General features: G+C 42.5%; 1 protein-coding gene across 1 annotated transcript in view; it reads right to left on the bottom strand.

The window, feature by feature from the left end:
- Nucleotides 1-27,944, bottom strand: part of LOC100756612 (ADAMTS-like protein 3) — a 297,381-nt gene that overhangs the window by 223,433 nt on the left and 46,004 nt on the right. The window contains exon 3 of the mRNA XM_035441640.1: nucleotides 27,754-27,873. Within this exon, the coding sequence (XP_035297531.1) occupies nucleotides 27,754-27,873 (120 nt within the window). The remainder of the gene's footprint in view (nucleotides 1-27,753; nucleotides 27,874-27,944) is intronic.

Consider the following 27,944-nt stretch of genomic DNA (forward strand, 5'->3'; position numbering starts at 1 on the left):
ACAAATGCACCTCAAACTATTGTCATAAAAATTACTGTCTGGATTTAGGGCTTTTATGACTTCATAGTATGTATTTCACAGTTAAAATATTTGAAGCTGTTAAGCATTGACATAAAACGCACACACCAACAACAGCTTTGATGGGGAGCCTCTCTCTTCCCCCTGTGCTCAGGGGCTCACCACACTTGACTCCAGCAAGAGCACCAACCTTTAATTAAATGTCCACCAGTGATGTCTATTTCTCACATACTATTCCAGATGTCTACCCAATGGGGAAGGGTTTCCAGGCCCACTTGTGGTTGATATCCACGTTACTTTCTGCTTTACTGGGAACTAAGCCAAGCAAATGAACTAAAGCATTCAAAATAGACATCAAAATTAATAAGTTTTGTTCATATGAAATTCAGGGTCATGTGCCTTATTTTATGAAGTACGAGTGCTGTCAACAAACTAGAGAAGGTTCTAAAATAATTTCCCCCGTAAATTTAATAAACACTAGTTCCTGCAGACAGCAAGCCCGCTTCCATCGGACAAGGCTTAGCTAGCGTGGCGCAATCACTTGAAAACACTGCCGTCCCATGTAGCGCATTACAGAGCGAGTTGCTTCCCAAAACTCTAGACCCGCAAACTTTCTCTGGTGAATTTAAATGATGTTAAATTCCATCCATGTAATGTGCACAGCCACAAAAATGCCCAAGAACAATTAGTCCCAGAATTCCAGTCACTCTTGAAGACTATGACTCACCGTCTCCCCTCGGCAGGCTCAGTACCTAAATTGTAGACACCCATGACTAAGTCTCACCCCATGGAGAGAGCCTTCCTCTCTATGTCTGTCGACTCCATCAGCGCCTCTATGTCGGCATCAAATGGCACCATATTGAAGTTCCTTGTGTCCATTGTCTCCTTGGCTGAGCTGTGAATAGTTCGAAAACTGAAACTGTCTGGTTACTCACTTTACCCCTGAGGGTCTGTGTGTGGTAGGCCCTTGACTTGTCTTGACTGAATGAATGATTCTGTTCTCTTTTTTTAGGAGGCTGGAGAAGATATTTTACATTACATTTCCCATCTCATTCGTGTGATTACACACAGACGGTAAATTTAATGAAACACAGAACATGGAAATGATATGGTGGGTTGTATTAAATTCACCTAGGAATTCCTCCAAAGTGTGTCACCCCAATACAGTGTGGTGCTGTGCTCTCTCCAGGGGCCACAATTCACCCACCCCATTTTGACAGAGTCTGTGAACCACATGTTATTAGGGCACTATTCATGACAGGAATCAGAGTGACACCCTGTCCTAAGTGGACAGTTTGACAAAACCTTTCCTCGAAGTCAAAGAAAGAGGTGTGCACTAGAGATGGTCTGATGAAAATCCAATACCATCTAAGGAGGAGAGGGCTAATCTAGCAAAAACGAAGAAAATTCAATCAATTCTAGTTCCATGAATGTCAAGGGAACACAATTAATGGTTTTGTGGGATAGAGTGGCCTGGCTAATACAGGCAAACATGGTTCATGCAGCTTCTGGAGCAGCTGTAGGAGACTTCTTATAATCCCAATTCATTAATAAATGTGACAGCAAAATCCTGGCATAAATTATGACCCCTCATTATTCAAACAGAACATAATTTTTCTAGGAAAATTAAAATTCTATACAGTCATAAATAGCCACCCCAATTTGTTGCTTCAACTGTCAGCTTGCAAATGCCTGTTGACCTGGCAGAGGAAAAGCCCTGTTGAACAGAAAACAGAGATGACTCATCCATCTGACATTATTAGGGAAAGTCATATTTTCCAGGTGATGAAGGATGCCGTTCAGAACAGCATTTTTAGTTTAACTCCTTTAAACTAGGAACCCCATATATCAGCCTTTCGAGAAGAAAGCCTGAGAAGAATTCAAGGAGCCCTCAGTGCTCAGGACTGAGCACCAATTGCTATAAAAGCAACTGCTCCGTTTGCTGTGTGGTTCTTTTTGTTTTTTTTCACACAAAAGCTGCATATATTTAAGATGCATAACATAAGGTTTTGACATGCATGTACATGATGAAATGATGACTACAACCATGCTAATGAGTATTCTCATCTCCATATATGGTCACTTGCTGGCCAGCAGTAAGGGACAGCAGCAGAGAGCCACTCTCACAGCAAATTTGCAACACACCCTACAGTATTACAAACCTGATGCGCTGAACATTGAACTTCTGGCCTTTTCATCCTATGCCACTGAATCTGTTATGTGTTGACTGTCATCTTCCCATCCCCCCTGGCCTAGTGACCATTCTCCTATGTCACCATGCACTCTTTAGATCCCACATGTAAATGAATTTGTGCTGTGAATTCACCAGTTTTGTTTTTGTCTCTGGCTTACTTCCCGTGGGTCAGTGTCCTCAAGTTATACCCATGTTTTTACAAATGACATAACTTCCTTTTTGAAAAGCTGTTTGGACTCTCCTGTGTGTGATCATGTTGTTTTCTTGGTCTGTTCCTTCATCAGTAAATACAGGTTATCTTTATATCTTAGCTATTACAAGCAGTGACTCAATGAACAAAGGACACAGAAGCATTGCTAGATTATATGGGAGCTCTGATTATAATATTCTCAAGAGGCTCAATACCATTTCCATGATGGCTGCATGAGTTTACACTCCCACCAATATTGCACTGAGATTCTATTTTCTCTTTGTTCTTATTGTCTCATGATATCTCTATAGTAGATACCCTAACAGGTAAAGGCTCACCATGGTTTTATTAATAGTTCCCATTTGGCTGGTAATTTCATTATTTTCATATACCTGTTGACCATTTGCTTGTCTTCTTCTAAGAAATGTCCTTATTCCCAGTTTTTAAAATCTGATTAGTTTGAAATGTCTCACTTTCTGATTTCCTTTTGTTTTGGCATACCTACACTAATCAAAACAGTATGACGCTAGCATGAAAACAAGTATCTAAAACCATAGAACAGAACAGACAGTCCAAAAATAAATCCAAAGATATAGTCAATTAATTCTTGTCAAGGGCACCAGGAATATATAACGACAAATGGTGATCTGGGGAAAGATGCTTAGAAGAAAATGCAAGGAAAAACTCATCGATGGAGACGTTTCAAATGTGATTCCAAGTAGCAGGCAAAGCAAGCAGGTTACAGCAAACTTGAAAGCCTCTGCCCAGCGACAGAAACAGTCAATGGGCTAGAAAGGCAGCAGCACAGAGGCGAGAGATCGTTTGTAAGCCACAAACAGGGTGAGGAGTGTATGGCCAAAGCGTATAAGGAACTGACACGGCTCGCTAGCAGAAAACCAACCTGCTGTGATTCTAAACATTCTCAAACTGCTAAGCTTTGTGGTGCCTGGAAATAGTCTTCCTTTGCTGTGAAAGTGCTGTGTCTGCTTTGACCCAGGTCCGCATCCCACCATCTCCCTCCCTTGTCCCTGTGCTCTACCCCTTTGCACACAGAGGGGACTGGACACACTCTGAGGAGAAGCCTCCAAACTCAGCCTTTTTGGTTCAGCATCCCAGATCTTTGACTTGGTTTCAGATTCATTCCTTTACTCATTATTCTATTATGCTCAGCTTGCAGAAGCCACCAGTTCGATCCACCCTAGTGGCCAGCACCCCTGGTCTTGTTCACTAGCAGAGATGGAACAGTTAATGCACTTACTGCCCTTGCAGAGGGCCCAAGTTCAGTCATCCCGAGCACCCATGCTGAGCAGCTCCCATGCAACTGTTGCCCCCAGCATTGGGTCTGATGCCCTCTCTGTTCTCCTTGGGCACCTGCACATGCGTGGCAGACACACAAACACGCAAATAAAAAGAAAAAAAATCGAGGAAAGACTTAGAGCTCTGATCCACTTGAACCTTCTCTGGACAATTGGTACTGGCGGCTGATCCTTTACATTATCCTGTGGCCTTTCAACAGCACCTGACTATGCAATCCGTTTTAGACATTACTCATTTCTGCAAGAAAATCCCAGGGCCTGAGTGTCAGATTTCAGTTAACAATTTAGGGACCATTCTGTCCCTCGGGGCAGAAAAACACAGCTCCTGATAGTATTTTAAGTTGAAGTCTATAAAGATACAGAATGTATTTCCCCCAATGGATTTTTGTTTGTTTAGTTGGTTGGTTTTGTTTTGTTTGCCTCGAATAGGGTCTTTCTACAGGACAGCCCCAGATGTTCTGGAACTCACTACATAGGCCAGACTGGCCTCAAACTCACTGAGATCTGCCTACCTCTGCCTCCCAAGTGCTGGAATTAAAGGTGCCACTATGTCTAGCTTCCCAGTGGAATTTTAAATGCTAAGTTTTTACTGTAAATATCCCTTGACTTATCTGAGTGGTAATAGTGTGCGAGCTTACTTACATTCGTTTCTTACTAACTTACTAGCTTACAAAGCTCTCAATTCTATGTCAAATACCTGAAAGAAATAATTAAAAGGCAGAAATATTTAGTCTGTTTCATTATTTAAGAGGGCCCCATCTGTGGACAGCTGGCTCATTTGCTTTTACACTAATGGTAGGCAGAAACATCATGGCAGCAGGACCTGGCAGAAGAAAGCTGCTCACCTCATGGTGAACAGGAAGCAAAGAGGAGCAACAGGAAGCAGCCAGGACAAATATATCCTTCACAGGTACATCCCCCAGTGGCACACTTCCTCCAACTAGGACCCATCTTCCCCGTCCTACACCGATTGCTAACAATCTATCCAAATGTTCAATCCATCCATTAGGTATGAGCCCTCAGGACACAGTGGTCTCTAGCAACACCTGCACAGACACACATGGAGTGTGTGCTACTCAGCTCCCAAGTGTCTCCAGTCCAGCTGAGTGGGTGATCATGACTAATCACCACCAGCCCCTTACAGACTACAATGTCCCTTGTTCTCTTTGAATTTGTGTTGAGGGCTCAGGACATGGCTGTGTTTTGTTTTATAATGCCATCATTCTGGAAGTGCGGTGCAAGCTCTCATGCTTCAGCAGTGTGGCAGAGGAACATTTCTAGGTTGTTGGATATAAGTTGTATCCAACTTAAAAAACTTTACACTATCTTTAATCATTAATTAGTAATGATTTAGTATCAGCAATCCTAAGTAGGAAAGTGGATTGTTATCTCAACCCAATTGTTATGGCTTCCTGTTTTTATTAATAGATAGATAGATATTCACTTTCATCTTACAGTACAGTTTCAAACAGAGATAGAAAAAGAAGAGGTATGTATGGGACTCTGTAGGCAAAACCAAACACACCGGCTCCTCCCAAGGCTGAACTCTGGGGATTCCTGTGCTCTGAAGTACAGGTCAGAGCAGATCAGCACAGGCAGGGAGAGCTACCACAGGAATGCAGTGTCTTTTATAGAATAAAAATGGGAACATGAGCTCCTCCACCTCATAGCGAAATTACTTCATAAAAACCAAAAGGAAAAATTAAAAACAGAAGTAAAATATCAGTGGGTCCTAATAAGTGAAGCTCAATATTTATGTCCCCGATTCTTTCTATTTGTTAAAGTGACCTCTAACTTCCAAAGTACCCCAATATTATTAATAACTTCCCATGAGTGTTCTTCACTACTATTCAAGAATATCAACCAAGCTTTAATTATTATGGTAGTGTATAATTATTTGTTTTTAAATGAAAACTAAGTTCTTAGTTAATAACTAAATGGAAAAAAGTATCTCACTTATAATCTATAAAGAAAATTCACAAAATACATGGAAAATGACTTCAAAATCTTTAAGCACCCATAATGTCACAACTTGAAGTTATCCATTGTTAACACTGTGGTCTTTCTTTCCAGCCTCACACAAATGAAACTGGAGATTTGCTATATGATTCTGTGAGCTGATCCTTAACCTTAATGACTTCATATTGGTATTTTTTATAATTTTGAATATGTAAGCATCATTAAAGTTTGTAATATCCCATCCCAGAAATCTCATAATTAGTCATTTCTCATGTATTAATATTTATATTTAATATTTAATATTGTTCCTGGGTTTTGAGTAATGTAAATAATTATTATATCAAATAGTATAAACATTTTTACTTAAAACTATTGCTTTTGTGAAGACTCAGAAAAGATGTTTTCTAGGACAAAAAGGAAAGATAGTGATCAAAAGTACCATGCTAGTCAGGGGCATGGTGGTACATACCTTTAGTCCCAGCTCAGAGAGGAAAGTGGGTGGGTCTCTGTGAGTTCTAGGCCAACCTGATCTACATAGCTAGTTCCAAGGCAGTCAAGGTTGCATAGACAGACCTAGTACTCAATAGCACCCTATAAGTCTGGTCTTTCCCACCACAACCACTGGCATTAGATGAGCCATTTCTTTCATTTTTGTGGAGTAATGCCATGATGGAGAATGCTAACTGGTCACTGCTTGGGTTTAGACTTCATTGATTATAAACGAAGCTGAGTTCCCTGTATGATTGATTATTCACCAGGCATTAGAATTCCTTTTGGAACAGCACATTGTTTCCTTTCACCTACTCATTAAGTAGCGGCACTTCTTGTCTGTTTGCAATCTTTTTAAAGACAAGTTTTATTTTTATTTAACTCCAACTCATCTGGAATTTATTCTGGAACCTGATAAAGATTTAACTTTCTCTAGTCAATGGCTTCTTAATGATAATAAGTGAAAACTTATTGAGCATATTAAATGTTTCTTGAAATTATTTGAGACTATATGGCTGCTTTTGATTGTCTATGAGTGTTTTACCTGCGTGTGTGCACCGTATGCACGATGCGCCTGAGCAGGCCTAAGAGGGTATCAGAACCCTGGAACTGGAGTTACTGACAGATGTGGGCGGCCCTGTGGGTACTGTGGCCCTGTGGGCCCAGCTCAGGTCTTAGCCAGAACAGCCAGCGCTCTCAATAGCTGAGCCATCCCTCCAGCCCCTGAATTACAGTTTCATGTCTCAGTGTAATTTTTAGTTAGCTACCTAGTTTTAGATAAATATTCTCATTTCTCTTTTCTACAGAGATATAATTGCACCTTCACTTCCTCTTTTGTCAAAAATTGCCCCAGCAGAGTGTTCTGAATTTTCCAAGTGTTTATAAGATTTTGCTTAAAATATCTTAGTATTTATTTGGGCTATGTGGATGCAGAATGTGGGTGGTATTAATCTGTACACTTCTTATTTTTTTCCCACTTCTCCTACTTTCTAATTATTTTTGAAATCAGGAGGTTAAAATAATCTTGTACTTGATATGTATGTTTAGTGATGATGTTTATTTCACAAAGGCCTCTTATAAACCAAAGGCATCTTATAGTGTTTGCTTAATTTCTTCTTCTCTCCCATTGGCTCTCATTGCTCTCCCCATCATAGATCAGATCTGTGAGCCCTACCCAGCACAGACAGCTGTGGTCGTCTGCTCATCATTCTCATTTCCGTTTCATTTCCCTCTGTGTCCAAGCCATCTGTGGTCTGTTCTGCCTAACTCCATTCCCTGATGCATCTAGAATACTCTAGCACCTTCTGTGTCTTGATTTACTTTGGGAGCTATACCTTCATATCTTTTATTCTCTGGTCACCTACCCTGCGTTTTCCCCTGAGTCTAAGCCAGTGTCCTCCCAAAATGTCAATCAGCTGATGTCCCATGTTTCTATTGTTGCTGGTTGTAAACTTATGTTGGAAGGAGGCAACATCTAAGAGTGTTAGAGTTAGAAGTCCCCTCTCTCCAGCTAGAGAACATTTGGTAGGCTCCATGATATCCTATTATACATATTCCCATAAAGTTAAAATGCCTGGAATGGGATTATAATTGAGTAGGGGCTGAACATACATTTTGGGGAAAAATACCCCCTGCACCCAAATCCTTCTCTAAGTCAGAACTGTCACAATTTGCCCCAGGTGGAGAGAGAACAGGACTGCACGCTCCAGCAACGTTACCACTTACTCCAGGTGTGGAATGCTACTGTTGATGAATGCCTTCTGCTTCCAACAAGGTTTCCTGTGCTGTGTGGTAAAGGCTGGGGCTAACAGAGAGCTGTGGAACACAGCCATGACAGGCTCACACCTGGCAGACTACATGGAAACTTAGGGCACTTCCTACAGCTCTGCCAACAGGTCCCGATCCCAGGTAACGGCAGCCCAGCTCGCTTAAAAAGCATAGCTGCCACTTCTAAACCAAATACAAGAAAGCAGAAAAACATAAAAATGGCTAACTAAACCTGCACAGGAACCAAAAGAGTCTTCCTACACCATCATATGAAGCCAGGATTGTTGTTTGGAATTTCTTGTTCTAATATTTTACAAGGAAAATCTGGTGTGTATGATATTTTTAACTATCAGTGGAATAGTTTGTGCGTTAAATTTTTTAAATGATGTTTTAAGTATTTTTGTTAAAGGTTTGCACCAAACTCATGACATTATAAACTCCTGTGTTAAAGTGAGTTGAATCGGGGACACACATTATAGTTATATTCTAGGAGCCAGTGCCCTATAATAGGGCAGGAAATGAAACTGCTTCAAGCTAGACACAAAATAGATTCAACTCGTAAAATATGCTAGTGGTAACATTCCCACTGCCAACATTAGGGCATATTTCTGTCATAAAAATATTTTGGTGTTTGACATGGCTATTCAATTTGTAATGTCCATGGACATATTCTAACCTTGTATGTACTGAAAATGCCAAGACCCTTTGTCACCAAACTCTTAATCAATGTTCCTCAAATGTGTTCTACTGTCAGAACACAGGAAACATCCTTGATGCTTTTGCAGAGCCAGGCAGAACATTAGTCCCTGGCTGCAGCTATTTCCTGGTAGAGATCACCAGCTCCCCCAAGAGCAGCTTCCTCGTTAATACTCTGGAAGAAGCCAGTTCTTGTCACGGGAAGGCTCAGTTTGGTTTCTGTTTTGTTTTCATATTGTTGCTGTTTGTAGTTACTATTCTGATGATATAAGGATTTTTATTGTACACAAAAGTACACAAAATAGTAAAATGGAACCTCCAGTGCCTGGGACCCAGTCCCACCATCAGCCATCAAGGACCAGTCTTGTACTGTCCATGCCTACCTTCCTACACTATTTTGAAGCAAATGGAAAAAAAAATCCTACAATTTCACCAGTAAATATCTGCATGTATGTGTGTTTCTGAACACCTTCACAATAATTCCTTCACACCTTAAAGGCAAGTGACAGAACATTTCTTCACTGTTCTTTATCATAATATGTTGACAGTTGATTTTCTGTCTGCTTGCTTGAACCAATATTTAAACAAGGCACCGACACAGCAATTGATTAACACATCTTCAAATCTTGTTTGACCCCTTTTGCAGTTGTATCTTGCCATCTTTTCTTTTTCAACATAGTTGATTAGGAAACTGTGTTATTTAGCCTAGAGCTTTTCAAGCCCTTTTCACTCATGAATCCTCACTCAAAGAAAGTCTTACACAATCCAGGAGTACAACCATACAGAATAGTACATAAATCAAACATTTACTGATAATTTATTGTGAGGAAATTTATCTTAAAATAATTGCTTGATCTGTACTAAGTGGTAAATGTAACTTTACCACTTAGTACAGATAAGAGCAAATTTTGCACACTGAAATACATACTAATGAGTTGGGCATGCAAATTCATTCAGCATAAAGAATTAAATCTTGGCTGCAAAACATGGATCATCTTCAACACTTTTCAGAGATAATTAATATTTTCATTCTTCAATTATGAATGCTCAGAATGCTACTTTGTACAAACCCTAGTACAAAAGTTTGTTTAAAGCCTTTTTTTTTTTAGCTATTGTGGGAAATTACTCTAATCCCAAGCCAAAATTCATTGAATAGGTTTTTTTATGAAATGCAAGTCAGCAACTGCAATAGACATTTCTAAAATCAAGGATTATGACACAATAGAATCACAATATATACTAGTTTGAATCTGATACATGCTGAGAAATGAGGATTAGAAAACACTCGAAGTTGTTTTCTGTAATTAAAATAGGATGTTTCTATAAGAGAAGACAACTTTGTGTGTAAACACTGTAGCTCATTACACAGCAGTCTCACTTCTGAGCTGAGGGGTTTGAGGAAACATGTTGGGTGTTGGGTGGGATAATAGCACGCACGGTGACAAGTGTGCACAGTGTGTTCAGAATTTGGAAAGGCAGTGACATGTGATACAACATGGAGAGCCTTGTCAGAAACACCTCACTCAGATCATTAGGGGATTGATTCTGAATTATTTTTTGATCACCATGTTTTCAGAAACCTGTTGCCAATTTTTCTTTTTGCAACCTTCATGTTTAGTTACACAATCCCTTATGGAGTTGCAACTTTCAGTTTAATAAACTGTGATTCTGCCTGAAGACTTCTGCCCTTTGTGAATGTTGGTGATGGTCGATGTGTGGCTTAGCTTAATCTTTTCCTCTTGGAAATGAAAAGTTGCATTTAGTGTGTTGATTTTTGGAAGGGACAGGAACATGGAGAGCAAGATGCTACAAGGTGGCGTTGTTCTCTCCCACTCAGTATTTGGTTGTGATATGAGTGAGTGCTGAGACTCAACGACGAGGTCCATCAGTCCATAAGAGTTGCAAAATGAAGACACACTCCTATCATTCCTTATTAATTGGACTGTGGATAGACGTGTGTGTGTGTGTGTGTGTGTGTGTGTGTGTGTGTGTGTGTGTGTAGGGAATTGTGTCCCCTAGTTACTTTTTCTGTTGCTGTGATAAACACTATGACTGTGGATAGAAGTATGTATGTCTGTGTGTGTGTGTGTGTGTGTGTGTGTGTGTGTGTGTGTGTGTGTGTGTGTGTGTGTGTGTCCCCTAGTTACTTTTTCTGTTGTGATAAATACCATGACTACAAGAGTAACTTGGGCAGGAAAGGTTGATTTATTCTCTTGCCTCCAGGCCACAGTCCATCACTGATGGAGGTGATGCTCCCTGGATTACATTCAGCTACCCTTTCTTATACATCCCTCTACCTGCCTCCATTTAGCAATCAAGAAAATCAAGACAGGTTAATCTGATGAAGGCAATTGATTAATTGATGTTGTCTTCCCAGGTATGTCAATCTGACAAGCAAGACAAGCTAGTCACCACAATGTATAACTATTTGTGAGTTTTATTTTTGGTTTCAAAATAATGTGTTGATTCTCAAGCAGCCACCAACATTGATTAAATCACTTTAGTGTCATTCTTAATGTAGTGATTTAAACACACCACATCTGCTTCAACCCTTTACAGGCTGTTTACCATATTGATGTTCAAACTGTCTAATGCATGCTCCTAACTTCTTACACTTCGGCTCCTGAATCCTACTGAAGAGACTATAGTCGTTTTAACAGTTTCTTTGTTACTTGGTAGTTACATGATGATCCAGGTTATCTTTGCATGCCTCCACCCCAAACCTGGACTAAGCTATTTTGCAGAGTCCTGGTTCTTCTAAAGCAGGTAAGGGAAATGGTAAGAGAGAGGTCAGGATCTAGGCAGGAGGGTCCTCACTAGTATTCAGATGCCTGTTTACTCACAGTTTAAGGCCTTTCCAGGAAAGAGAACAAAAAAATATGCCCTACTGATTACTTAAGACAGGACATTGCAGGGTTTCCACAGGTACTTAGAATTTACCCTGAGCACCGCCGAATTTTACTTCAATTCCTGTTTTATGTCAGCATCAGCTTTCTCTTACACCGAGAATATGCACCCTCAGGAATACCGAGAGCCCAAAGAAATCTCCTCTGTGCCATTCGTTTATCAGACATTATGCACACAGAAGTTTCATAGCAGCCACTAATGGGATTCCTGATTGACACTTTTTTTTCCTTCAGCATGACTGTCTTCAGTCAAATGAACGTGCGTTAGAGCAAGCTGGGCCCATTCTTCTCTGGTGTATTGTTAACGCCACCAGACTGGAACACAAACAGACCTCTCATTTCTGTGTTTTTGGTTTTCAAATCTAACCTTGTTTTACAAATACATAATAATTTTCAGGAACCCAAAATCAAATGTACAAGACAAAAAAAAAAAAAAAGAAAAGGAAAGAAGGAAGGAAGGAAGGAAGGAAGGAAGGAAGGAAGAAAGAAAGGAAAAGAAAAGCCCAACTGCTACTGCTTGCTTCCATGCCACCTTCTTCTCTCACTCCCTTTACACCAGCATTTCCTGTTGGCTTCCATTCACTCCACATTGCATGCCACCCTCATACAGGGACCATACTTATACCTGTTTACAATGATAACTTTAGTATTTGTGCTGCTGAAGGATATGCAGGGGGTTGTTTAGAGGAGGAAAGTGTGATAACCATGCATCATTCCATACATTTCTCACATGTGAACATTAGTCCTATCCACAAAAAACAATCAAACGAAAAGGCCTTCTTAAGGCTGGAGAGATGGCTAAGAGGTTAAGAGCACTGGCTGCTCTTCCAGAGGTCCTGAGTTCAATTCCCAGCAACCACATGGTGGTTCAAAACGATCTGTAATGAGATCTGGTGCCCTCTTCTGGCCTGCAGGGATATATTCAGGCAGAACACTTTATACATAATAAATAAATCAATCTTAAAAAAAAAAAAGAAGAAGAAAGAAAAGGCCTTCTCATCTCTAGATGCAAGAACAGATGTGGAGGCAGTACCAAGATACGCCATTGTAGCCCTCAGCCAGCCAACACCTAGCATTCTAAGATTCCATCAATACCTACTGAGGCATTGATGGGAAAATGACTGGTCCTCAAACATACCGTGCTAGCAAATGGACAGCAAGCAAAAAGGTCTCAGTTCATTGTATGTTAAGCTGTTCTCATGAGTGTGTTTAGAACTTGGTTCTCAATTACAGCATAGTCCCATACTTTAAAACATCATCGCTCCACTCAATACACATATATCAAGGCTGGAAAGATGGCTCAGTGATTAAGAGCACTGCATGCTCTTCTAGAAAATCCAAATTCAATTCCCAGCACCCACATGGCAGGTCACAACCATCTATAGCTCCAGTCTCAGGGAATCTGATGTTCTGTTCTGACCTCCATAGGCACCACACACACATTGTGCATGACATATCTGCATGCAAAGTACCCATACACATAAAAATGAATAGATAAATAAAATGTTTAAAGAAGATTAATCAATACACATATATCCCGATGTACCCTGGGCCTAATAAAAAGGCAAAAGTTAAGTTTTAAAAACCTTACCTTTCTTCATAAGAAGGAATGTTTGTATGGCATATCTGAACTCTATAGAACATTAAGTCCCAGTGGGAAGGGATCAAGGGACTCATCTCTGGGTCTGTCACATGGAGAAAACTGAGACTTGGAGGCAGAGCAGCCAGTATGCAGAGACAAAGGCCAGCCCTTCCCTCCAGCCATGCCTCTGTGCTAAGTATTTGGAGGAAATGATATCATTTCTTCACTGTACATGAAGAGGATTAGAAACAGAACCAAATATATACACATGTGAAAGAAGTTAGATAGCCTCTTTATTATGACAACAGGTGAATTAAACTTTTGAAATTTTTATTTAATCCTTAAGGAGAACTCAGAAACAGTTTTAGCAATTATGTCCTCTGGTCTCATCACTAGCTATTCTAAGTCTCAGGAGCAAGCAGAGTAGTCGAATGGGCCAGCTCCAGACTTGTCCTTACCCTAGTAGTAGCTAGCAACAAGATCTCCATAAATAAATGCACAACAAGACTACCTTTTCCCAAAGAGCAGGACACCGTCACTTACGGATCTTGGAGGAGAGAAAACCTCAACCATGTACTGTAGGAAATATAGGCTTTCAAAGAAGATCGTTGGAAGCCGATGGCCTGGCATAGGCAAAGGTGGGAAGACCCACATCTTATGATGTGAATCTCAGTTTGGACACAGCACTGGACATAAGGTGACATTAACAAAGGCCACCCAAATGCTAAGTCACTCGAGGCCTGAATGCAGTCTGTGAGAGGAGGAAATGGGACCCATCTAAGGATTCCATTTTTAAGACCCTTTGACAAAGGGCATGATCATCAACAAACAAATATTCATGGAAAACACAGTCCCTGTCCCTAAGAGGCTTGGAGCCTAATGATGGAGGAAGAAGGAGATGACCACTGTTCTAGGAACAGAGAAGGAAAGGTCATGAGATCAACAGGCATAATGGAAAACTTGATGGACAAAATGCTGATCAAGTAAATGCAGCTCAGGGGAGAGGGGTGTCTGTTACAGATGCTAATTTACACACAACTCAAATGCCTTCATGTGAGTTGCTGCCCTTATTAACTAGAAATGGAAACCTGCCCAGACCAGCTGTGCATTTGTGTCTATGCATGTAGTGGCATCGTGTTCTGCCGATAGATTTGAGGTATGGGCCTTAGAGTGTGGCATTGGTGTGTGGACATGATCCTTGTAAGGAAGAGGAGGGGTCTCGCTCTCTCTCTCTCTCTCTTGGGTGGTGGTCTGATCATCCTGCATCACAGCATCCTGCACTTCCAGGGACAGAAGACTGCTGTGGCTATTTACCTTCATTGTGTGAGTGCTCCCCAAATAATTATATGTTGTTCTTTTATTCAGGCATTTGTGGACTTCCTTACCCTGCCTTCATATGCAGAATGATGGACATAAGCAAAGTGGTTTCTGGGAAGAGGCAATGTGAAGAGTCTCAGTCACTGTCCTGGGCTGTCACTGCTGAGCCTGGGGAGATGAGAGGCTCATCCGAAAGCCATCCAAACTCAAATCCTGGTTGTTTGCCAGGAGCAGTTCATGATGCAGATCCCCACAAAGTATGTATGTGGTTGGGTGAAGAAGTCCCCAGACTCACTCCAGAAATGAAAAATACCCCACCTTCTTTATGTCTTCCTACTCCCTGCATCCACTCTCCATGAAAGTTACCAGACTAGGAGGTAGGCGATGCTGTAAGGAAAAGAAATCCCAGAATGAGTGGATGGATAGAAGAAGGAAGGAAACAAAGATAAGAGAATGGGGTGGGGCTAGCAGGAAGACAAAAGAGAAGGTGGGCTCTGTCTCACCTGGGAGTAGGAGTCACACCCAGAGGTAGGAAGTGAAGGTGAGGACAGTATCAGGGAAGAGTTCCCTGAAGAAGAAATAATGGAGCAGAAGGATTAGCAAGCATCATCCTGGAACCTCAGGGAGGGGAGCAGGGAAAAAAGACAAGAGAAAGGTTGAAGCAAGTTGTGTTGGGTCTGCAGTCTAAGAAGAGTCACTGTAAAGAAAGAAAACACCTGGCCTAGAAATGTACTGGTTGACATTGCAGAGAGAGTGTCCAACAGCAGAAGACAGTGGGGTATCCTCCATAGCCACAAACCTGTGCCCCATGTGTCCTTGGGATGTCTATCAAGTACCATGGCCAGACCTCAGAACACTGATCTCACTAAAGGAGCCTAGCTCAAGAGTGGACAGTAAAGTCCAGGCCAGAAAGTGGCATAGAAACTGGGACTGTCTTGGTCTAGGAAAACAAGGCATGGGCCGCTGTCTAGAAATTCAAATAAGACTGAGATTAGGAGCATTTCAAAAGGTAACTAAAGCAGAGAATAAAGCAATCAACTGTTGGCATGCTTCTTCACCTGACCTCAGCATCCTAAAGGCAGAGACAGTGTCCCCACCACCAGATGAGACCTCAAGATATTCTTGAACTCCCTAAAACCCAGATCTGAGGAAACACAATCCAGAGTGTTAAAACTCCAAGGATGAGCAGACCAGAGCACCTCCAGGTGATCTGCTCTCCCAAGCCTTAGCTACCAGGACACTTTTTGCAAACTCTGCTTGTATTTTTGTGATGTGGGCCAGAATTGGCCACAGCAAAGGAAATGTTTCTAAACTCCACACAAGCCAATCAAAACAATTCCTCAAATCCCTTGTGATGGGGAAAATTCCATTATGGCTTCTACACCTAGTCCTTCCAAGTTCAGCTCAGAGAGACTCAAAGATGACTTTTCTTGCCTGGCATGGCTCCCTCTGGCCTGGACAGCTAAGTAACTTATCTTTGCTTTGTGTCTCTGTTGATCTCTAAAGTCTACTCACTTGGCTATGCCTGAGAACAAAGCATGGCAGTCTGTAAGTCTGGCACTCATTTGAGAGACTAATAGAGTCAGTAGCAGGAATGCTGCTTACTAGGAAGAGATGATCAAAGTGGCCAAAGAAATGAACCTGAGACAATCAAAGGCCATGGTAAGGCATCCACTCCTACTGGAGGCTGTCCTTCGTGGTGTGGTGACTTTCTACAGCAGAGCTCAGAATACAAGACAAGAAAATGTCCAGCAAGTGTATCTGTACAATACTGATGCACTCAGCTGACGCCCCAGGAAATCCATGCATATGAGGGTAGGGATGGCACTGATGAGTAGGAGACCCCTGATCATCTGAGAGAAACTATGGGGTAAGAAAACTGGACCTCTCTTGATGCAAAATATATTTTTAAAAGTATATGAGTAATAGGAGTGCCCACTGGAGGCTATGAGGGGAAGCAACTGAAGTTAGAGAGAGTAGGAAGTGTTATCTGAAGCATGACAAGGTCCAGGCTGGGCACTTGGAAAGGGTGGCCACAGTAGAAGGTGAGTAGAGATCACTGAACTAGAGAAGACCAGAAATGATGGATATCAGAGAAAGCTTGGGATGTCTACAATCCCCGGAACAGCCTCAGCAACATGGCAGAACTTCTGAGGGAAGAGACGGGAATGATGCTTTGTAAACACTTTGATGAGTGCTCAGGCCAGCCATCTAGATGGATGACATTGTTCTCCAAAGGGGAAAAGCATTGAGAGGAGAGAAGTCTGACCCAGAAGCAGAGGCCGGGACTTAGGAAGGGCAACCTCCCACCCAGCTTCATGATGTCTGAGGACTGAGAAGTCACGGGAGGTGAGCTGCCTCAGCACCTGAAGAACAAAGAAGGAAGTTGGGATGTGGATTTATTGGTCTTGAGAGGACAGTGGGAGGTACTGGGAGGGCAAGGTCAACATTAACAGGTAAAACAGGAGAACTCAGAGCAAGGCACGAAGAGGGCTGAAGAGAGAAGGTAGAGAAGAGGATTCTGTGTTCGCCAAGGACTGTGATGGATGGAGCTAAATTGCTCAAAATGACCTAGTGTCGAAATGTTTGAAAACTTTGAGAATCTTCCAGTAAGGACTGGCCTGATCTCAGAGAGGGAAATGACAGGGGGCATGGCTCTCTAGAGAGGACATGTCTCCCAGCATCTGCAACTGTAATGAGTGTGGAAGGCTGGCTACATTTGAATTTGCCTTGACTGTCCCTACCCTGTGTCCACCATTTAATCTGCATGGCAGAAGTGTAAAACAAACAAACAAATGACAACAACAACATCAGCAAAAACAGCACAGTGCCCCCAAATGAGTCTAGGAAGAAGAGTGTTAAAAGAGAACAATGTGTGTACAATTCAAGAGCTGGAAATTGAATTTCAAGGAACTGACAAACCCACTGATCCTTGAGAAACAACTAATTTGTAAAAATCTCAGAGATAATGAAATCTGGAGCTCACATAGGCCAACGTCAATAACAACGGCCTGCTGCACATGCAAGGTTTATGTGTTTGCTGCATGCCTGAGCTCGGACAGAATACATGGCATTCCAGTTAGTACATCCTCCTCATTCACTAGCAGAGCATAAGCTTGCTTTCTCATTAGATGGCTAAATCTTTGAAATATTTAAGGAGCATGGCTACAATCAACCAAGATTACTCACTAACAAAAGAATGAGCCATTCAAACTCTAATGGCTTGCTGCTTAAAAATGTAACACCCAGCTGCCAGGAAGGGCATGGGAAGTCGCCTGTGTAAAGAACATGTAGGGGGCTCACTCTGATCAGTAAAAGAGATGACAGAATTCCACAAACGCAAGGGCTGGGTTCATCTTCCCTTACCAGAAATTTCAGAAGTTGCTATAAGCTTTCCAAGCTAAAAACTATTACAGAAATAACTTGAAAATCCCAAGTGATAGTTCTGAGGCCTGCCAGCAACTTAACCACAATGCAGCTCCTGGCCAAGATGTCCATGAAAAGCTGGGAAGGAGTTACTCTGAGAAAGATGTACTTGTAGCAACCAGACTTCTCCTCAGAAAGAATGCATAAATCAATAGTTAAATAAGGAAAAGGAAAATTAGGTCTGGCATAATAGCATCAGAAGGATGACATTTAAGAGAAGTTTGGGGTAAGACTACACAAAGACTTCATTATTAATATACTGTTGTTATTACCAGTTTTAAAAATTCATTCAAACATTTCTCTCATACTTTTCCTGCCCACAGATTAGATGTAAGAAAAAAACAGAAGTCCCAACTGTGCTCAAGGGCAGAGAACAGGCACTTGGCTTTGCTATGTCTGTCTGTGGGATCCTGGACAGGACATCATTTCTTCCTGGACCTGGGACTCCTCACCTGAAGAGCCAGGTCACTGGGCTCTCTTTCAACTCTGATAAGCATTTTCCAGGGGCCTGTCAGAGCCACACATCCAGCCCTCTGGGTCCCCAGGGGTGGAAATGTAAGAAAGAGAAACTGGCCACACATCTAGAATGAAGACATCATGTAAGTAGGCAGTCAGTGGCATGCAGGAAAAGAGAAAGAAGGATTAGCCAGGGTAGTGCCTAAGATGCCATTGGGGGATGGGGGACATTGACCTGGTTTGTTTTTCTATTGCTGTGATAAACATCATTACCAAAAGCAACTTGGAGAATAAACAGTTTATTTTCGTCATATATTTTATAGCCCACCATCTAAGGAAGCCAAGGCAGGAGCTTGGAGCAGAAACCACAGAGGAACACTACTTAGTGGCTCACTCACTCTGGTTTTCTCAGATAACTCTTTTATAGAGCCCAGGCCCACCATCTGTCTAGGGGTGTCTGTCCCATAGTGGCAGGGCCCTTTCTGTGAGTGAGCATCCCTCTTCCTAGGTATGTCAAGTTGCCAACCAAGATTAGCCATCACAGATGTCACAAACACAAGATTTTTTTTTTCAAATGTAGAATCATGTGCCAAAGAATTGGGGTGTGACTTCAGGGAAATTATTGAAACTTAAGACATTAAAGATGTCTGTTAAAGGTTGTGTAGAAGAAGGCTGGAGGAGATTCTAGAAGTTAGAAATAAGGTTTAAACATGAATATAAGAAAGAAGTAGATAATGTGCCAAGTGGCACAGGTCTGTAATCCCAGTAGGATTGAAATTTCTAGGCCTACCTGGGCCGCTCAGTGAGGCTGACTCTCTTGCAACATTCAAATTACAAGAAGTGGCAGAGGAAACATAACTCAGCAACTGGACACTTGCTTAGCATGTGCATGGCTCCAGTACAGAGGAGAAGAAGAGAGAAGGAGGGGGAGGGGAAGAAAGGGGAAATATGAACTTGAAAAATCCAGTGGTCACAGAAAGCAAGGGTAGAGAAGAGTATAATTAAGATTAATTTAAAAAAATAAAAAAGAGTAATTTTATGGCTGGTCTCCAAAACATATAAATAACTCAAGAAACTAGACAATAAAAACCCAAATAATCCAATTAAAAAATGGGGTATAGAGCTAAACAGAATTCTCAACAGAAGAATCTCAAAAGGCCAAAATACATGTAAAGAATTGTTCATCATCCTTAGCTATCAGGAAATGCAAATCAAAATGACTCTGAGATTCCATCTTCCACCTACCAGAATAGCTAAGACCAAAAACACTAATGACAACTTATGCTGGAAAGGATGTGGAAAAAAGGGAACACTCCTCCCTTTGCATTCCACTGCTGGTGGGAATGCAAATTTGTAAAGTCACTTTGGAAATAACTATGGTGGTTTCTCAGAAAATTGGAAATCCATCTACTTCAAGACCCAGCTATACCAATCTTGGGCATATACCCAAAGGATGCTCAGTCATACCACAAGGACACTTGCTCAGCTGTCTTCATAGTAGCATTGTTCATAACAGCCAGAACCTGGAAATGACCTGTATGGCATTCAACCAAAGAATGGATAAAGAAATTGTGATACATTTACACAATAAAGTATTACTCAGTGGTAAAAAAAAAAAAATGACATCATGAAATTTGAAGGCAAATGGATAGAACTAGAAAAAAACATCCTGAGGATTCAAACACAGAAAGACAAACATAGTATGTACTCACATATAAAATATTGGCTGTGAAATAAAGGAGAACCATGCTACAATCCATAGCCCCAAAGAAGCTAGGTAACAAGGAGGGGCCAAAGAGGGAAGTATGGATTTCCCTGGGAAAGGGAAATAGAAAAGATTTCCTGGGTAAACTGGGGTCAGGGGAATGGGAACAAGAGGGATTGATTGGGTTGAAGGTGGGATAGAGGGGGAGAGTAATGAAAGAGATGTCTTGATAGGGGCATTTTGGGGGTCAGGTAGAAACCTGGTGGAAGGGAAACTCCCATGAATCTACAAGGATAACCCCAGCTAAATCTCATAGCAATAGTGGATAGGTAGCCTGAACTGGCCATCTCCTGTAATCAGATTGGTGACTACCCTAGCTGTCATCAGAGAGCCCTCATTCAGTGACTGATGGAAACGATGCAGAGATTCACAGCCAGCACTGGGCTGAGCTCCAGGAATCCTGTTGAAGAGAGGGAGGAAGGATGTATGAGCCAGGAGGGTCAAGGTCATCACAAGGGAACCCACAGAGACAGCTTACCTAGGCTCATAGGTGCTCACAGACTCTAGACAGACAGCTAAGGAGGCTGCATGGGACTGACGTCTATATATGTGTGACAGTTGTATAGCTTGTTCTACTTGTGGAACTCCTAGAAGTGGAAGCAACTTAGTCCTACCACAACTTGATATGCCATGCTTTGTTGACACCCATGAGAGGCCTGCCCCTTGCTAAACAGAAACAGAGGAGGAGGGGATGGGGGAGCAGAGAAGAGGTGGAAGGGAATAGGAGGAGAGGAGGGAGGGGAAACTGTGGTTCAAGTATAAAATAAATTAATAAATTTAGTGAAAAAATTACACAGAAAAAAGTAATTTCAAATATGAAAAAAAGTTAATGCACTCAGACATGGCCAGGAAGAGACAATACAAATGGTATGTCAGTCATGGTCTCCATCTCTGGCATCTGCAGTATACAGGGTCACATTTACAGGATGAGAGGGGGTGGCAGGGTATGGATAGATCTAAGTGGCCTGTCAGCATGACGAAGACAAGGTTGTTTCCTTACATGTGGCTGCAAGCTTACTTTGGTGAGATCTGCCTCACCTTTACTGGATAGCCCCCTGTATCGTCATGCTCAAAAATCATGAAAGTAACCCTTTTCTGCCCCTTGCTTCTTTAAAGCCTAAAACTTGCACAGGTGACAATATATCAGCATGGATTCCAACAAAGCATGTAGAGACAATTTACTCCCCATGGAAGATCATCAGGGAGGCAGAAGTTCTAAGTCACCTTCGGATATTCTTTGCCTCCTCTATAACTATGGCTACCACCAAGAAAGAAGTGCATTCAACAACCCACCAAGCCTGTGGGGCATGCCTTCCTCATTTCTTCACCCCTAACAAGTGCTAAGGGGCCAAAGAAAATAGAAATTACATGTCCGTGAAAATACTTCATAGCCATTTAAATAGATAAGCAGCCTTTTATGAAGAAGCCTAAAGCCTGTCACAGACTTGTAAACCAGTGTCCACAATGATGCCCCGTAGTCCAGTCTTCAGTGAATCAAGGTGAAGTGTGCATGGAACAAGGGTTCATCATCCCCTTTTTCCAGGAGGAGACCTGGAGCTACTCTTGACACACAGCCACAGCTGGGGACAGGACCAAAGAGTAATACATGGAACCCAAATGCAGCTGTGGTCACCGAACAGGTCTTCAGTGGCTAAAACTCCAAAACCTCCATGAGGAATAATGGCAAAAGCATTCCTCCAAGGGGCTGGCTGGTCAGACTATTTCGGCCATACCATCATACCCAGACAAGTACTTTGAAATCACCTTGTATGCTTATTGCACCCAAGTGTCAGAGGGTTTTCACTCCAAAGATGCCTACACAATGGGGAGGCAGGGCTGTTTGCATTTGACTTTGAAAACACCGTGGTTCCTATTAAAACTTGGAAGGAATGATAAAGCTTGTAAGATGCTCCTGGCTAACCCCAAATTCCTGAAGTTGCTAAGTCTGAATCTTTAAACCAATCCATGAATATCAAAGTGCTCTCTGTGATTTCCTGTGGCCCCCACAAGCTCTCCTTGACCATAACAGTGGGATCAAGATCTTTGGAAAAGAGTGAACTTCCCAGGGGAATCCGAGAGACGCAGAGGGAGATAGTCTGGGATGGCAGGCCTGCGGTGTGGAGGGCAGTGGTCTTCATTTTTCAAACAGCCATCTGGATGTCCTTGACTAAGTCATTTGCACACTAGGAGTCTCTGCTTCCCTGACTTGTAGAATGAGGTGTTGGGACTGGTCTCCACCAGCTGTACAGCTCTCTGATTCTCTAGGGTAACAGTCCATTGCTCGGCTGGCTAGACTGCCTCCTTGGTAATCAGAATGAACCAATTAACACGGCAGCTGGAATACTCTGCTTGTGGTTTCAAACCTAGACTTTTTTTTTTTTTTACAGTGGAAGGAGGGAGGATTGTGAACCCCACTCACTCTGCTTTGGAAAACAGTTGAAGGAGCTGGGGTCTACAGATGTCACATCACTGTTAAATTACAAGCTCATTAGATAGAAGCAACACGAAGGCTGCCTAGCTGGTCCTGCTTGCAGCCCAGTGGGCAGCTGGCTGGCTTCAGGCTCTACTCTCCCTAGAAGCTGCTTCCACTCCCAAATAAACCACGATGTGGCTTTTCTGTGTCTCATTAAACACAGCCTACATCACAGCTGTGCTTTACAGGCCTAAGGGTTATTGGTTTTCCAGGCACCTAATCCAGAAGCCACTTGGAAAGTGACCTGAAGGTCTTCGTGAAAATGTGCCCAGGATAAAACACTTTCAGGAGTTCTGTGGGAGTTGTCCAAGAAAGCCCGTGTCCACACCCTTACCACCTGCTTCCTGTTTTATCAAATGAGGATTTTGTAGTGAGGAAGAGCCTAGCGAACCAGCCTCTGCCCCAACCACTTTACAGTCAGTGTTGGAGCCTCATTTGCACAAGCACTTTGTCAGTCTGGCTCTAGGAGGTGAGAGCAAAGCACCCCTAGCCTAATTGCTCACACTTGGCAGGTAATACCCAAGCCACCTGGCAGTACAGAGCTGCCCTGGGTAACAGCCACTGACACCACACCTCTTTTTGGCTGTTACATAACAAGCACTACCCCCACCCCTCCCCCAGGTATGGAATCTTTGCATCAACTGCCCTGCAAAACATTTTGTGACAATCTGGGAATTCCTGCAAAGGAACAATGGTGGAATGCCACCCAGAATGGTGCAGTTTGTCTCATCTGAGACAGTCTGTTGTAGTGCTCCAATTGATGGCCAGACACTAAACCTTGTGTGAGATTGGATCCAAAGACTTGATCAAAGCTCTCAGAAACATAATGTGTGGAAGAAGCCAGACACCTACCATATATTCTACCCATATACAAATAAAAGCAAACTAAAAAGCTGGCAAAGCCAGCCTATACTAAGGACCAAAGTCAGAGGCATTTGCTGGTTTTGGATGGTGGATATTGACTCAAGCAAAGGAGTCAAGACCATTTTGGGAATACCCACAGAAACAGCTGACCTGAGCTAATGGAGCTCACTGACTCCAGACTGATAGCTGAGGAACCTGCATAGGACCAAACTAGGCTCTCTGAATGTGGGTGACAGTTGTGTGGCTTGGGCAGTCTATGGAACAGCTGGCAGTGGGACCAGGACGTATCCCTAGTGCATGAACTGGCTTTTTGGAGCATATTCCCTGTGGAAGGATACCCTCCCTGCTCAGCCTAGATGCAATGGGGAGGGGCCTGGCCCTGCCTCAATGTGATATGACAGACTTTGTTGACTCTCCATGGGAGGTCTCACCCTCTCTGAGGAGTAGATGGCGTGGGGTGGGAGAAAAGTGGGAAAGTGGGAGGAGAGAAGGGAGGGGGAACTGGGATTGGTATGCAAAATTTAAAAAAAAAAAAGATTGTTTTAAATAAAATAAAAAGAATGCATAGACCCTTTATGGAACTTATAGTTCTATTTCTTCATCTTTGTAGCTGTTTCACGGGTGAAAAAAGAATACTGAAAACCACCAAGTTCTAGAAATCAGTCTTCAGTTTACCATGTGAGGTTATGCCTCAATAAAAGTTAATTTAAGATTTGTCTTCATTTTTAATTATGTGTGTGTTGTGGGTGGCGGGGAGTCACTGACACACTGCATGTGTAGTGCCTCTGGAAGCCAGAAGAAAGCACTGGATACCTTGGAGCTACAGTAGCAGGTGGCCGTGCACCATCCCCTGTCGATGCTGAGAACCGAACTCAGGTCGTCTGAGTTCAAGAGCAGCTCGTGCTCTTAATCATTGAGCTATCACTCCAGCCTCAGTAAGATTAAATTGAAAATGTTACGATTCTCTGAAGTGAGAACATATCCTTTAGCACAAACTTATCTGAGAGTCTCGGAACTGCGTGTTTGTCAATAATATGACCATCAGTAACACTTGTTAAAACCAAAGGCTCACACAGGCAAAAAATAATGCATACATGATCACCTTGAAGTACTCAATCTCCAGTGCTGTCATCAGAAGACAAACTAATAGGCAGAGAAATAATGTGTCCAAAGTCACATAAGTAAAATGATCAAACTGATGTTCAAATTGCAAGCCAGCCCCAGAGCTTTCCTCCTTAATTGATCTTATTGTTTGTTCTTGTAGTCACAGACAAAAGTTTGGGTTTGTTTTCTGGGATGTTGACCATGTTTGATGGCGCCATCTTTCCCACAGTCCCTGGAAAGCTCTAGACCTTCACAGTGCAACCTGAATGTTCAGCAGGAAAAAGAGGGAGAATGAGTGCTGGGGTGGACTAACAGAGCCCAGGATTGAACCTTGGCATCCATTTCGAAGACACAGCTAATTTGCAAGAGCCCTTTCCTCGACTTTAGTGGAGGAGAGTAGGTGTGATTATAGGCTTGTTGATTTTTATTTTGTCCCTTTCCCCTCATAGAAGCATAGCTTGGAGATAACACAAAGACTTTAAATGCTATTCACTGGGCTTTATGGAACAATGTGTCTGAAGTAAAATCTCTACAGCACAAGCTTTTAGGATCTGCTTTAGAGCATTTGAAAACAGGAGCCAGTTTCCCTCTTTTTTTCTAGTTTTTATATTGTTGTTTTATTACATATAATGTATCTGTGGAACCTGGAGAAGGCATTAGAGACACTTTAATTATAAAATACAAAGCTACTTACTCCAGACATCCTGATTTATTCACTACTGTTTCTCACTTGGATTCTCTGAAGCTCTCATGATCGAGCATTGACCTCTGACTTAGAGGGAACTATAAATTATAGACCTTCCAAAGACTCATAGGACAGAAAGGCAGAAGGCAGCTTAATACTATTTGGGTCTTACTGGGGACCAGTCCCAAATGGCTGGGCTAACACTATGAATCCATAATTAACCTGGCTCAGCCCAGCTCCCGTTGTTTCAGGGACTTTGAAGAAATGACAGAATGTTGAACTTTTTAGTTAAAAACTTTGCTCTTGTCTGACCATACCCCAGTGATCTGTGAAGCTCTGTATCAACAGTAAATATGATATATCACAGCCCTGCCCCTCATTCCCTACTCTAGATGTAGAACTAAACCCACCAAGGGTAGGTAATGCGGCAACAGTCCCACAGATTGGGGAATGTGGAGTCCTGGGCAATAAGCTCCCCTGTCTGCCCCCTCTGCTCCAGGCTCTCGTTTGTACCAGCCTGTCATACTAGGTGAGACTTCAAGTCTGCATCTAACCAACAGTCCAGTCCTGGTCCAGCCAGCCCTAGAGCTCATCCTACTCCCTATAGCTGCATCTCACATGTACCATGTCAATAGAGTAAGTCTCTCAAGAGCTGGTCCTCCTGAGGTTGCCCAAACCAACAACAGGATGCTGGCCTTTGACCACACAGTTAAAGACAAGGCAGCTGGTCCCAAAACATCAGCCATCCCCCTCCATGCTACTATGTGCCACAACAAGGTGATCATGACCAACTCTTCATCTTCCCTTGGGCCTTTACTACCCAGATCCCATGTGGGTTTAAATCTCCACTCCCTGTTTTCTTCCATCATCTCTGGAATTCCAGTATTCATCTATAAACCTCTGCATTTTGTAGAGCCGGCATTCTAGGTCACAATTTGAAGATGATCCTAAAGACCTGTCTAATCTTAACTATTAACACTGTGAATTGATATTGAAGGGGAATCATGGCTCTAAGTGTCCAGTTTCCACATCATAGCCAAGCACGGTTCAATTCTCTAGTTAGCCTTTGTGAAGTGATCTCATGTGCATGTGCTCTCTCTCTCTCTCTCTTTCTCTCTCTCTCTCTCTCTCTCTCTCTCTCTCTCTCTCTCTCTCTCTCACACACACACACACACAGGCACATGCACAGGCATGTGTGCGTGCACACATTGTCTAAGAAACGTGTTTAGACTTAAATTAAGATGCTGGTGCTCCTAAAAGAAGTTGTAGGGAGCACAGAGGTCGATGAGCTCACAGATAAGCACTAGGGGGACCAGGAATGCTAAACATACAGGATTGTCTCTTCAAGGGAGAGATATATAACCTGTTTTCCATCCAGAAGGTTGGGAATTGAGGTGACTAATAGCCTAGTGATCTGTGCTATCTGTAGGGTCAGACTCTACCATGTTTCCATAAGCAGGGCAAGAGGTGGCTAATAGTCTAAATGACATTTGTGTTATCTATATGGCCAAGAACTCCCCTAAATTCTCACAACCAGAACTGGAGGTGGCTAGTAGGCCAGATGACCTCTACACTATTTGTATGACCTATTTAACCCCCAATCTTCCCCTAGGTCCTTAAGATAACAAATGTACCCTATCTCTGTTTCTAGAACCCATCTTCATGGAAGAAGTGACATGTACTCTGAGAAGCATTTCAATGTAATTATGCCTCCTTGTGCACACAGGATTGTGTTACAACAGGAAACTTTTTTCCAAATTGTACTATCTTAAATATGCCTAAAACAAACTGCCTGGTGTCAGACTCTAGAAGCGTGAACCAACACAGGATTGAGTTGTGTTGAACCAGGTTTCCTTCTCGCCTCACATAGATCATTACCCTGCTGGTCCTGACACTTGCAGAGACTCCTATGAGAAGTGAAGTGAAAGGTAAGAGAACAAAGAAGCAAGTCTACACATACAGACTCCTCCAATATAATTCTCTCTGGGAGAATAAATGCAGTATAGCTAAAACATTGCTTCTGAGGAAAAAAAAAAAAGAGTCATTCTTAAGACAGTGTTCTGGGCAGAGCTGAAGTGCACACAAGGCAGGAAGTCATTGCAGCCAGTGGCCTCAGACCCGGACAGGGTGTCAAGGCCTATTATATTAGTACTGCCCAGAGAAACACAATGTTGGATTGTATAGACACTGTGTGTACAATGTGTGCACTTGTGCTCCTGGGAAGGCCAGAGGAGACTGGTTGTCTGTCTCCATCACTTTCTAGATTATTCCCTTGAGACAGTCTCCCACTGAATCTGGAGCTCAGGTTTTACCTTCTTGGCTGACAGCCAACAAACCTCATTGGTCGAACTGTCTAGCACTGGGTTTCCAGGCACATGTAACCATGCATGGCTTTTTATGTGGATGCTGCTGACCCAAACTCAAGTTCTTATGCTTGCAAAGCAAGCAAGCACTCCTCTACACTGAGCCTCTCCCCAGCCATTTGCCAGCAATTTCTCTGGTAGGAAAGACAAAGCCCATGATGGGTCTTTTGGCAGTGTCCTTACCTGGTCATCATAGCGATACGTAAGGAACTGTTCCCCTGTGGTGTCTTCAAGGAAGCTTCCCTGAGGAGACAGTGCAAACTCAGGAAGGAAGTAGGCTCCAGGAGACTTCTCTGCTGTGGCCTGAAAGGCAGGGTTACTTGGTCACAAATAAGACACTGGGAAGGATCCTCTAAGAGAAAGAGTCCCAAAAG

This window comes from Cricetulus griseus, chromosome 3 (assembly GCF_003668045.3).
Source record: "Cricetulus griseus strain 17A/GY chromosome 3, alternate assembly CriGri-PICRH-1.0, whole genome shotgun sequence".
NCBI classification, from domain to species: domain Eukaryota; kingdom Metazoa; phylum Chordata; class Mammalia; order Rodentia; family Cricetidae; genus Cricetulus; species Cricetulus griseus.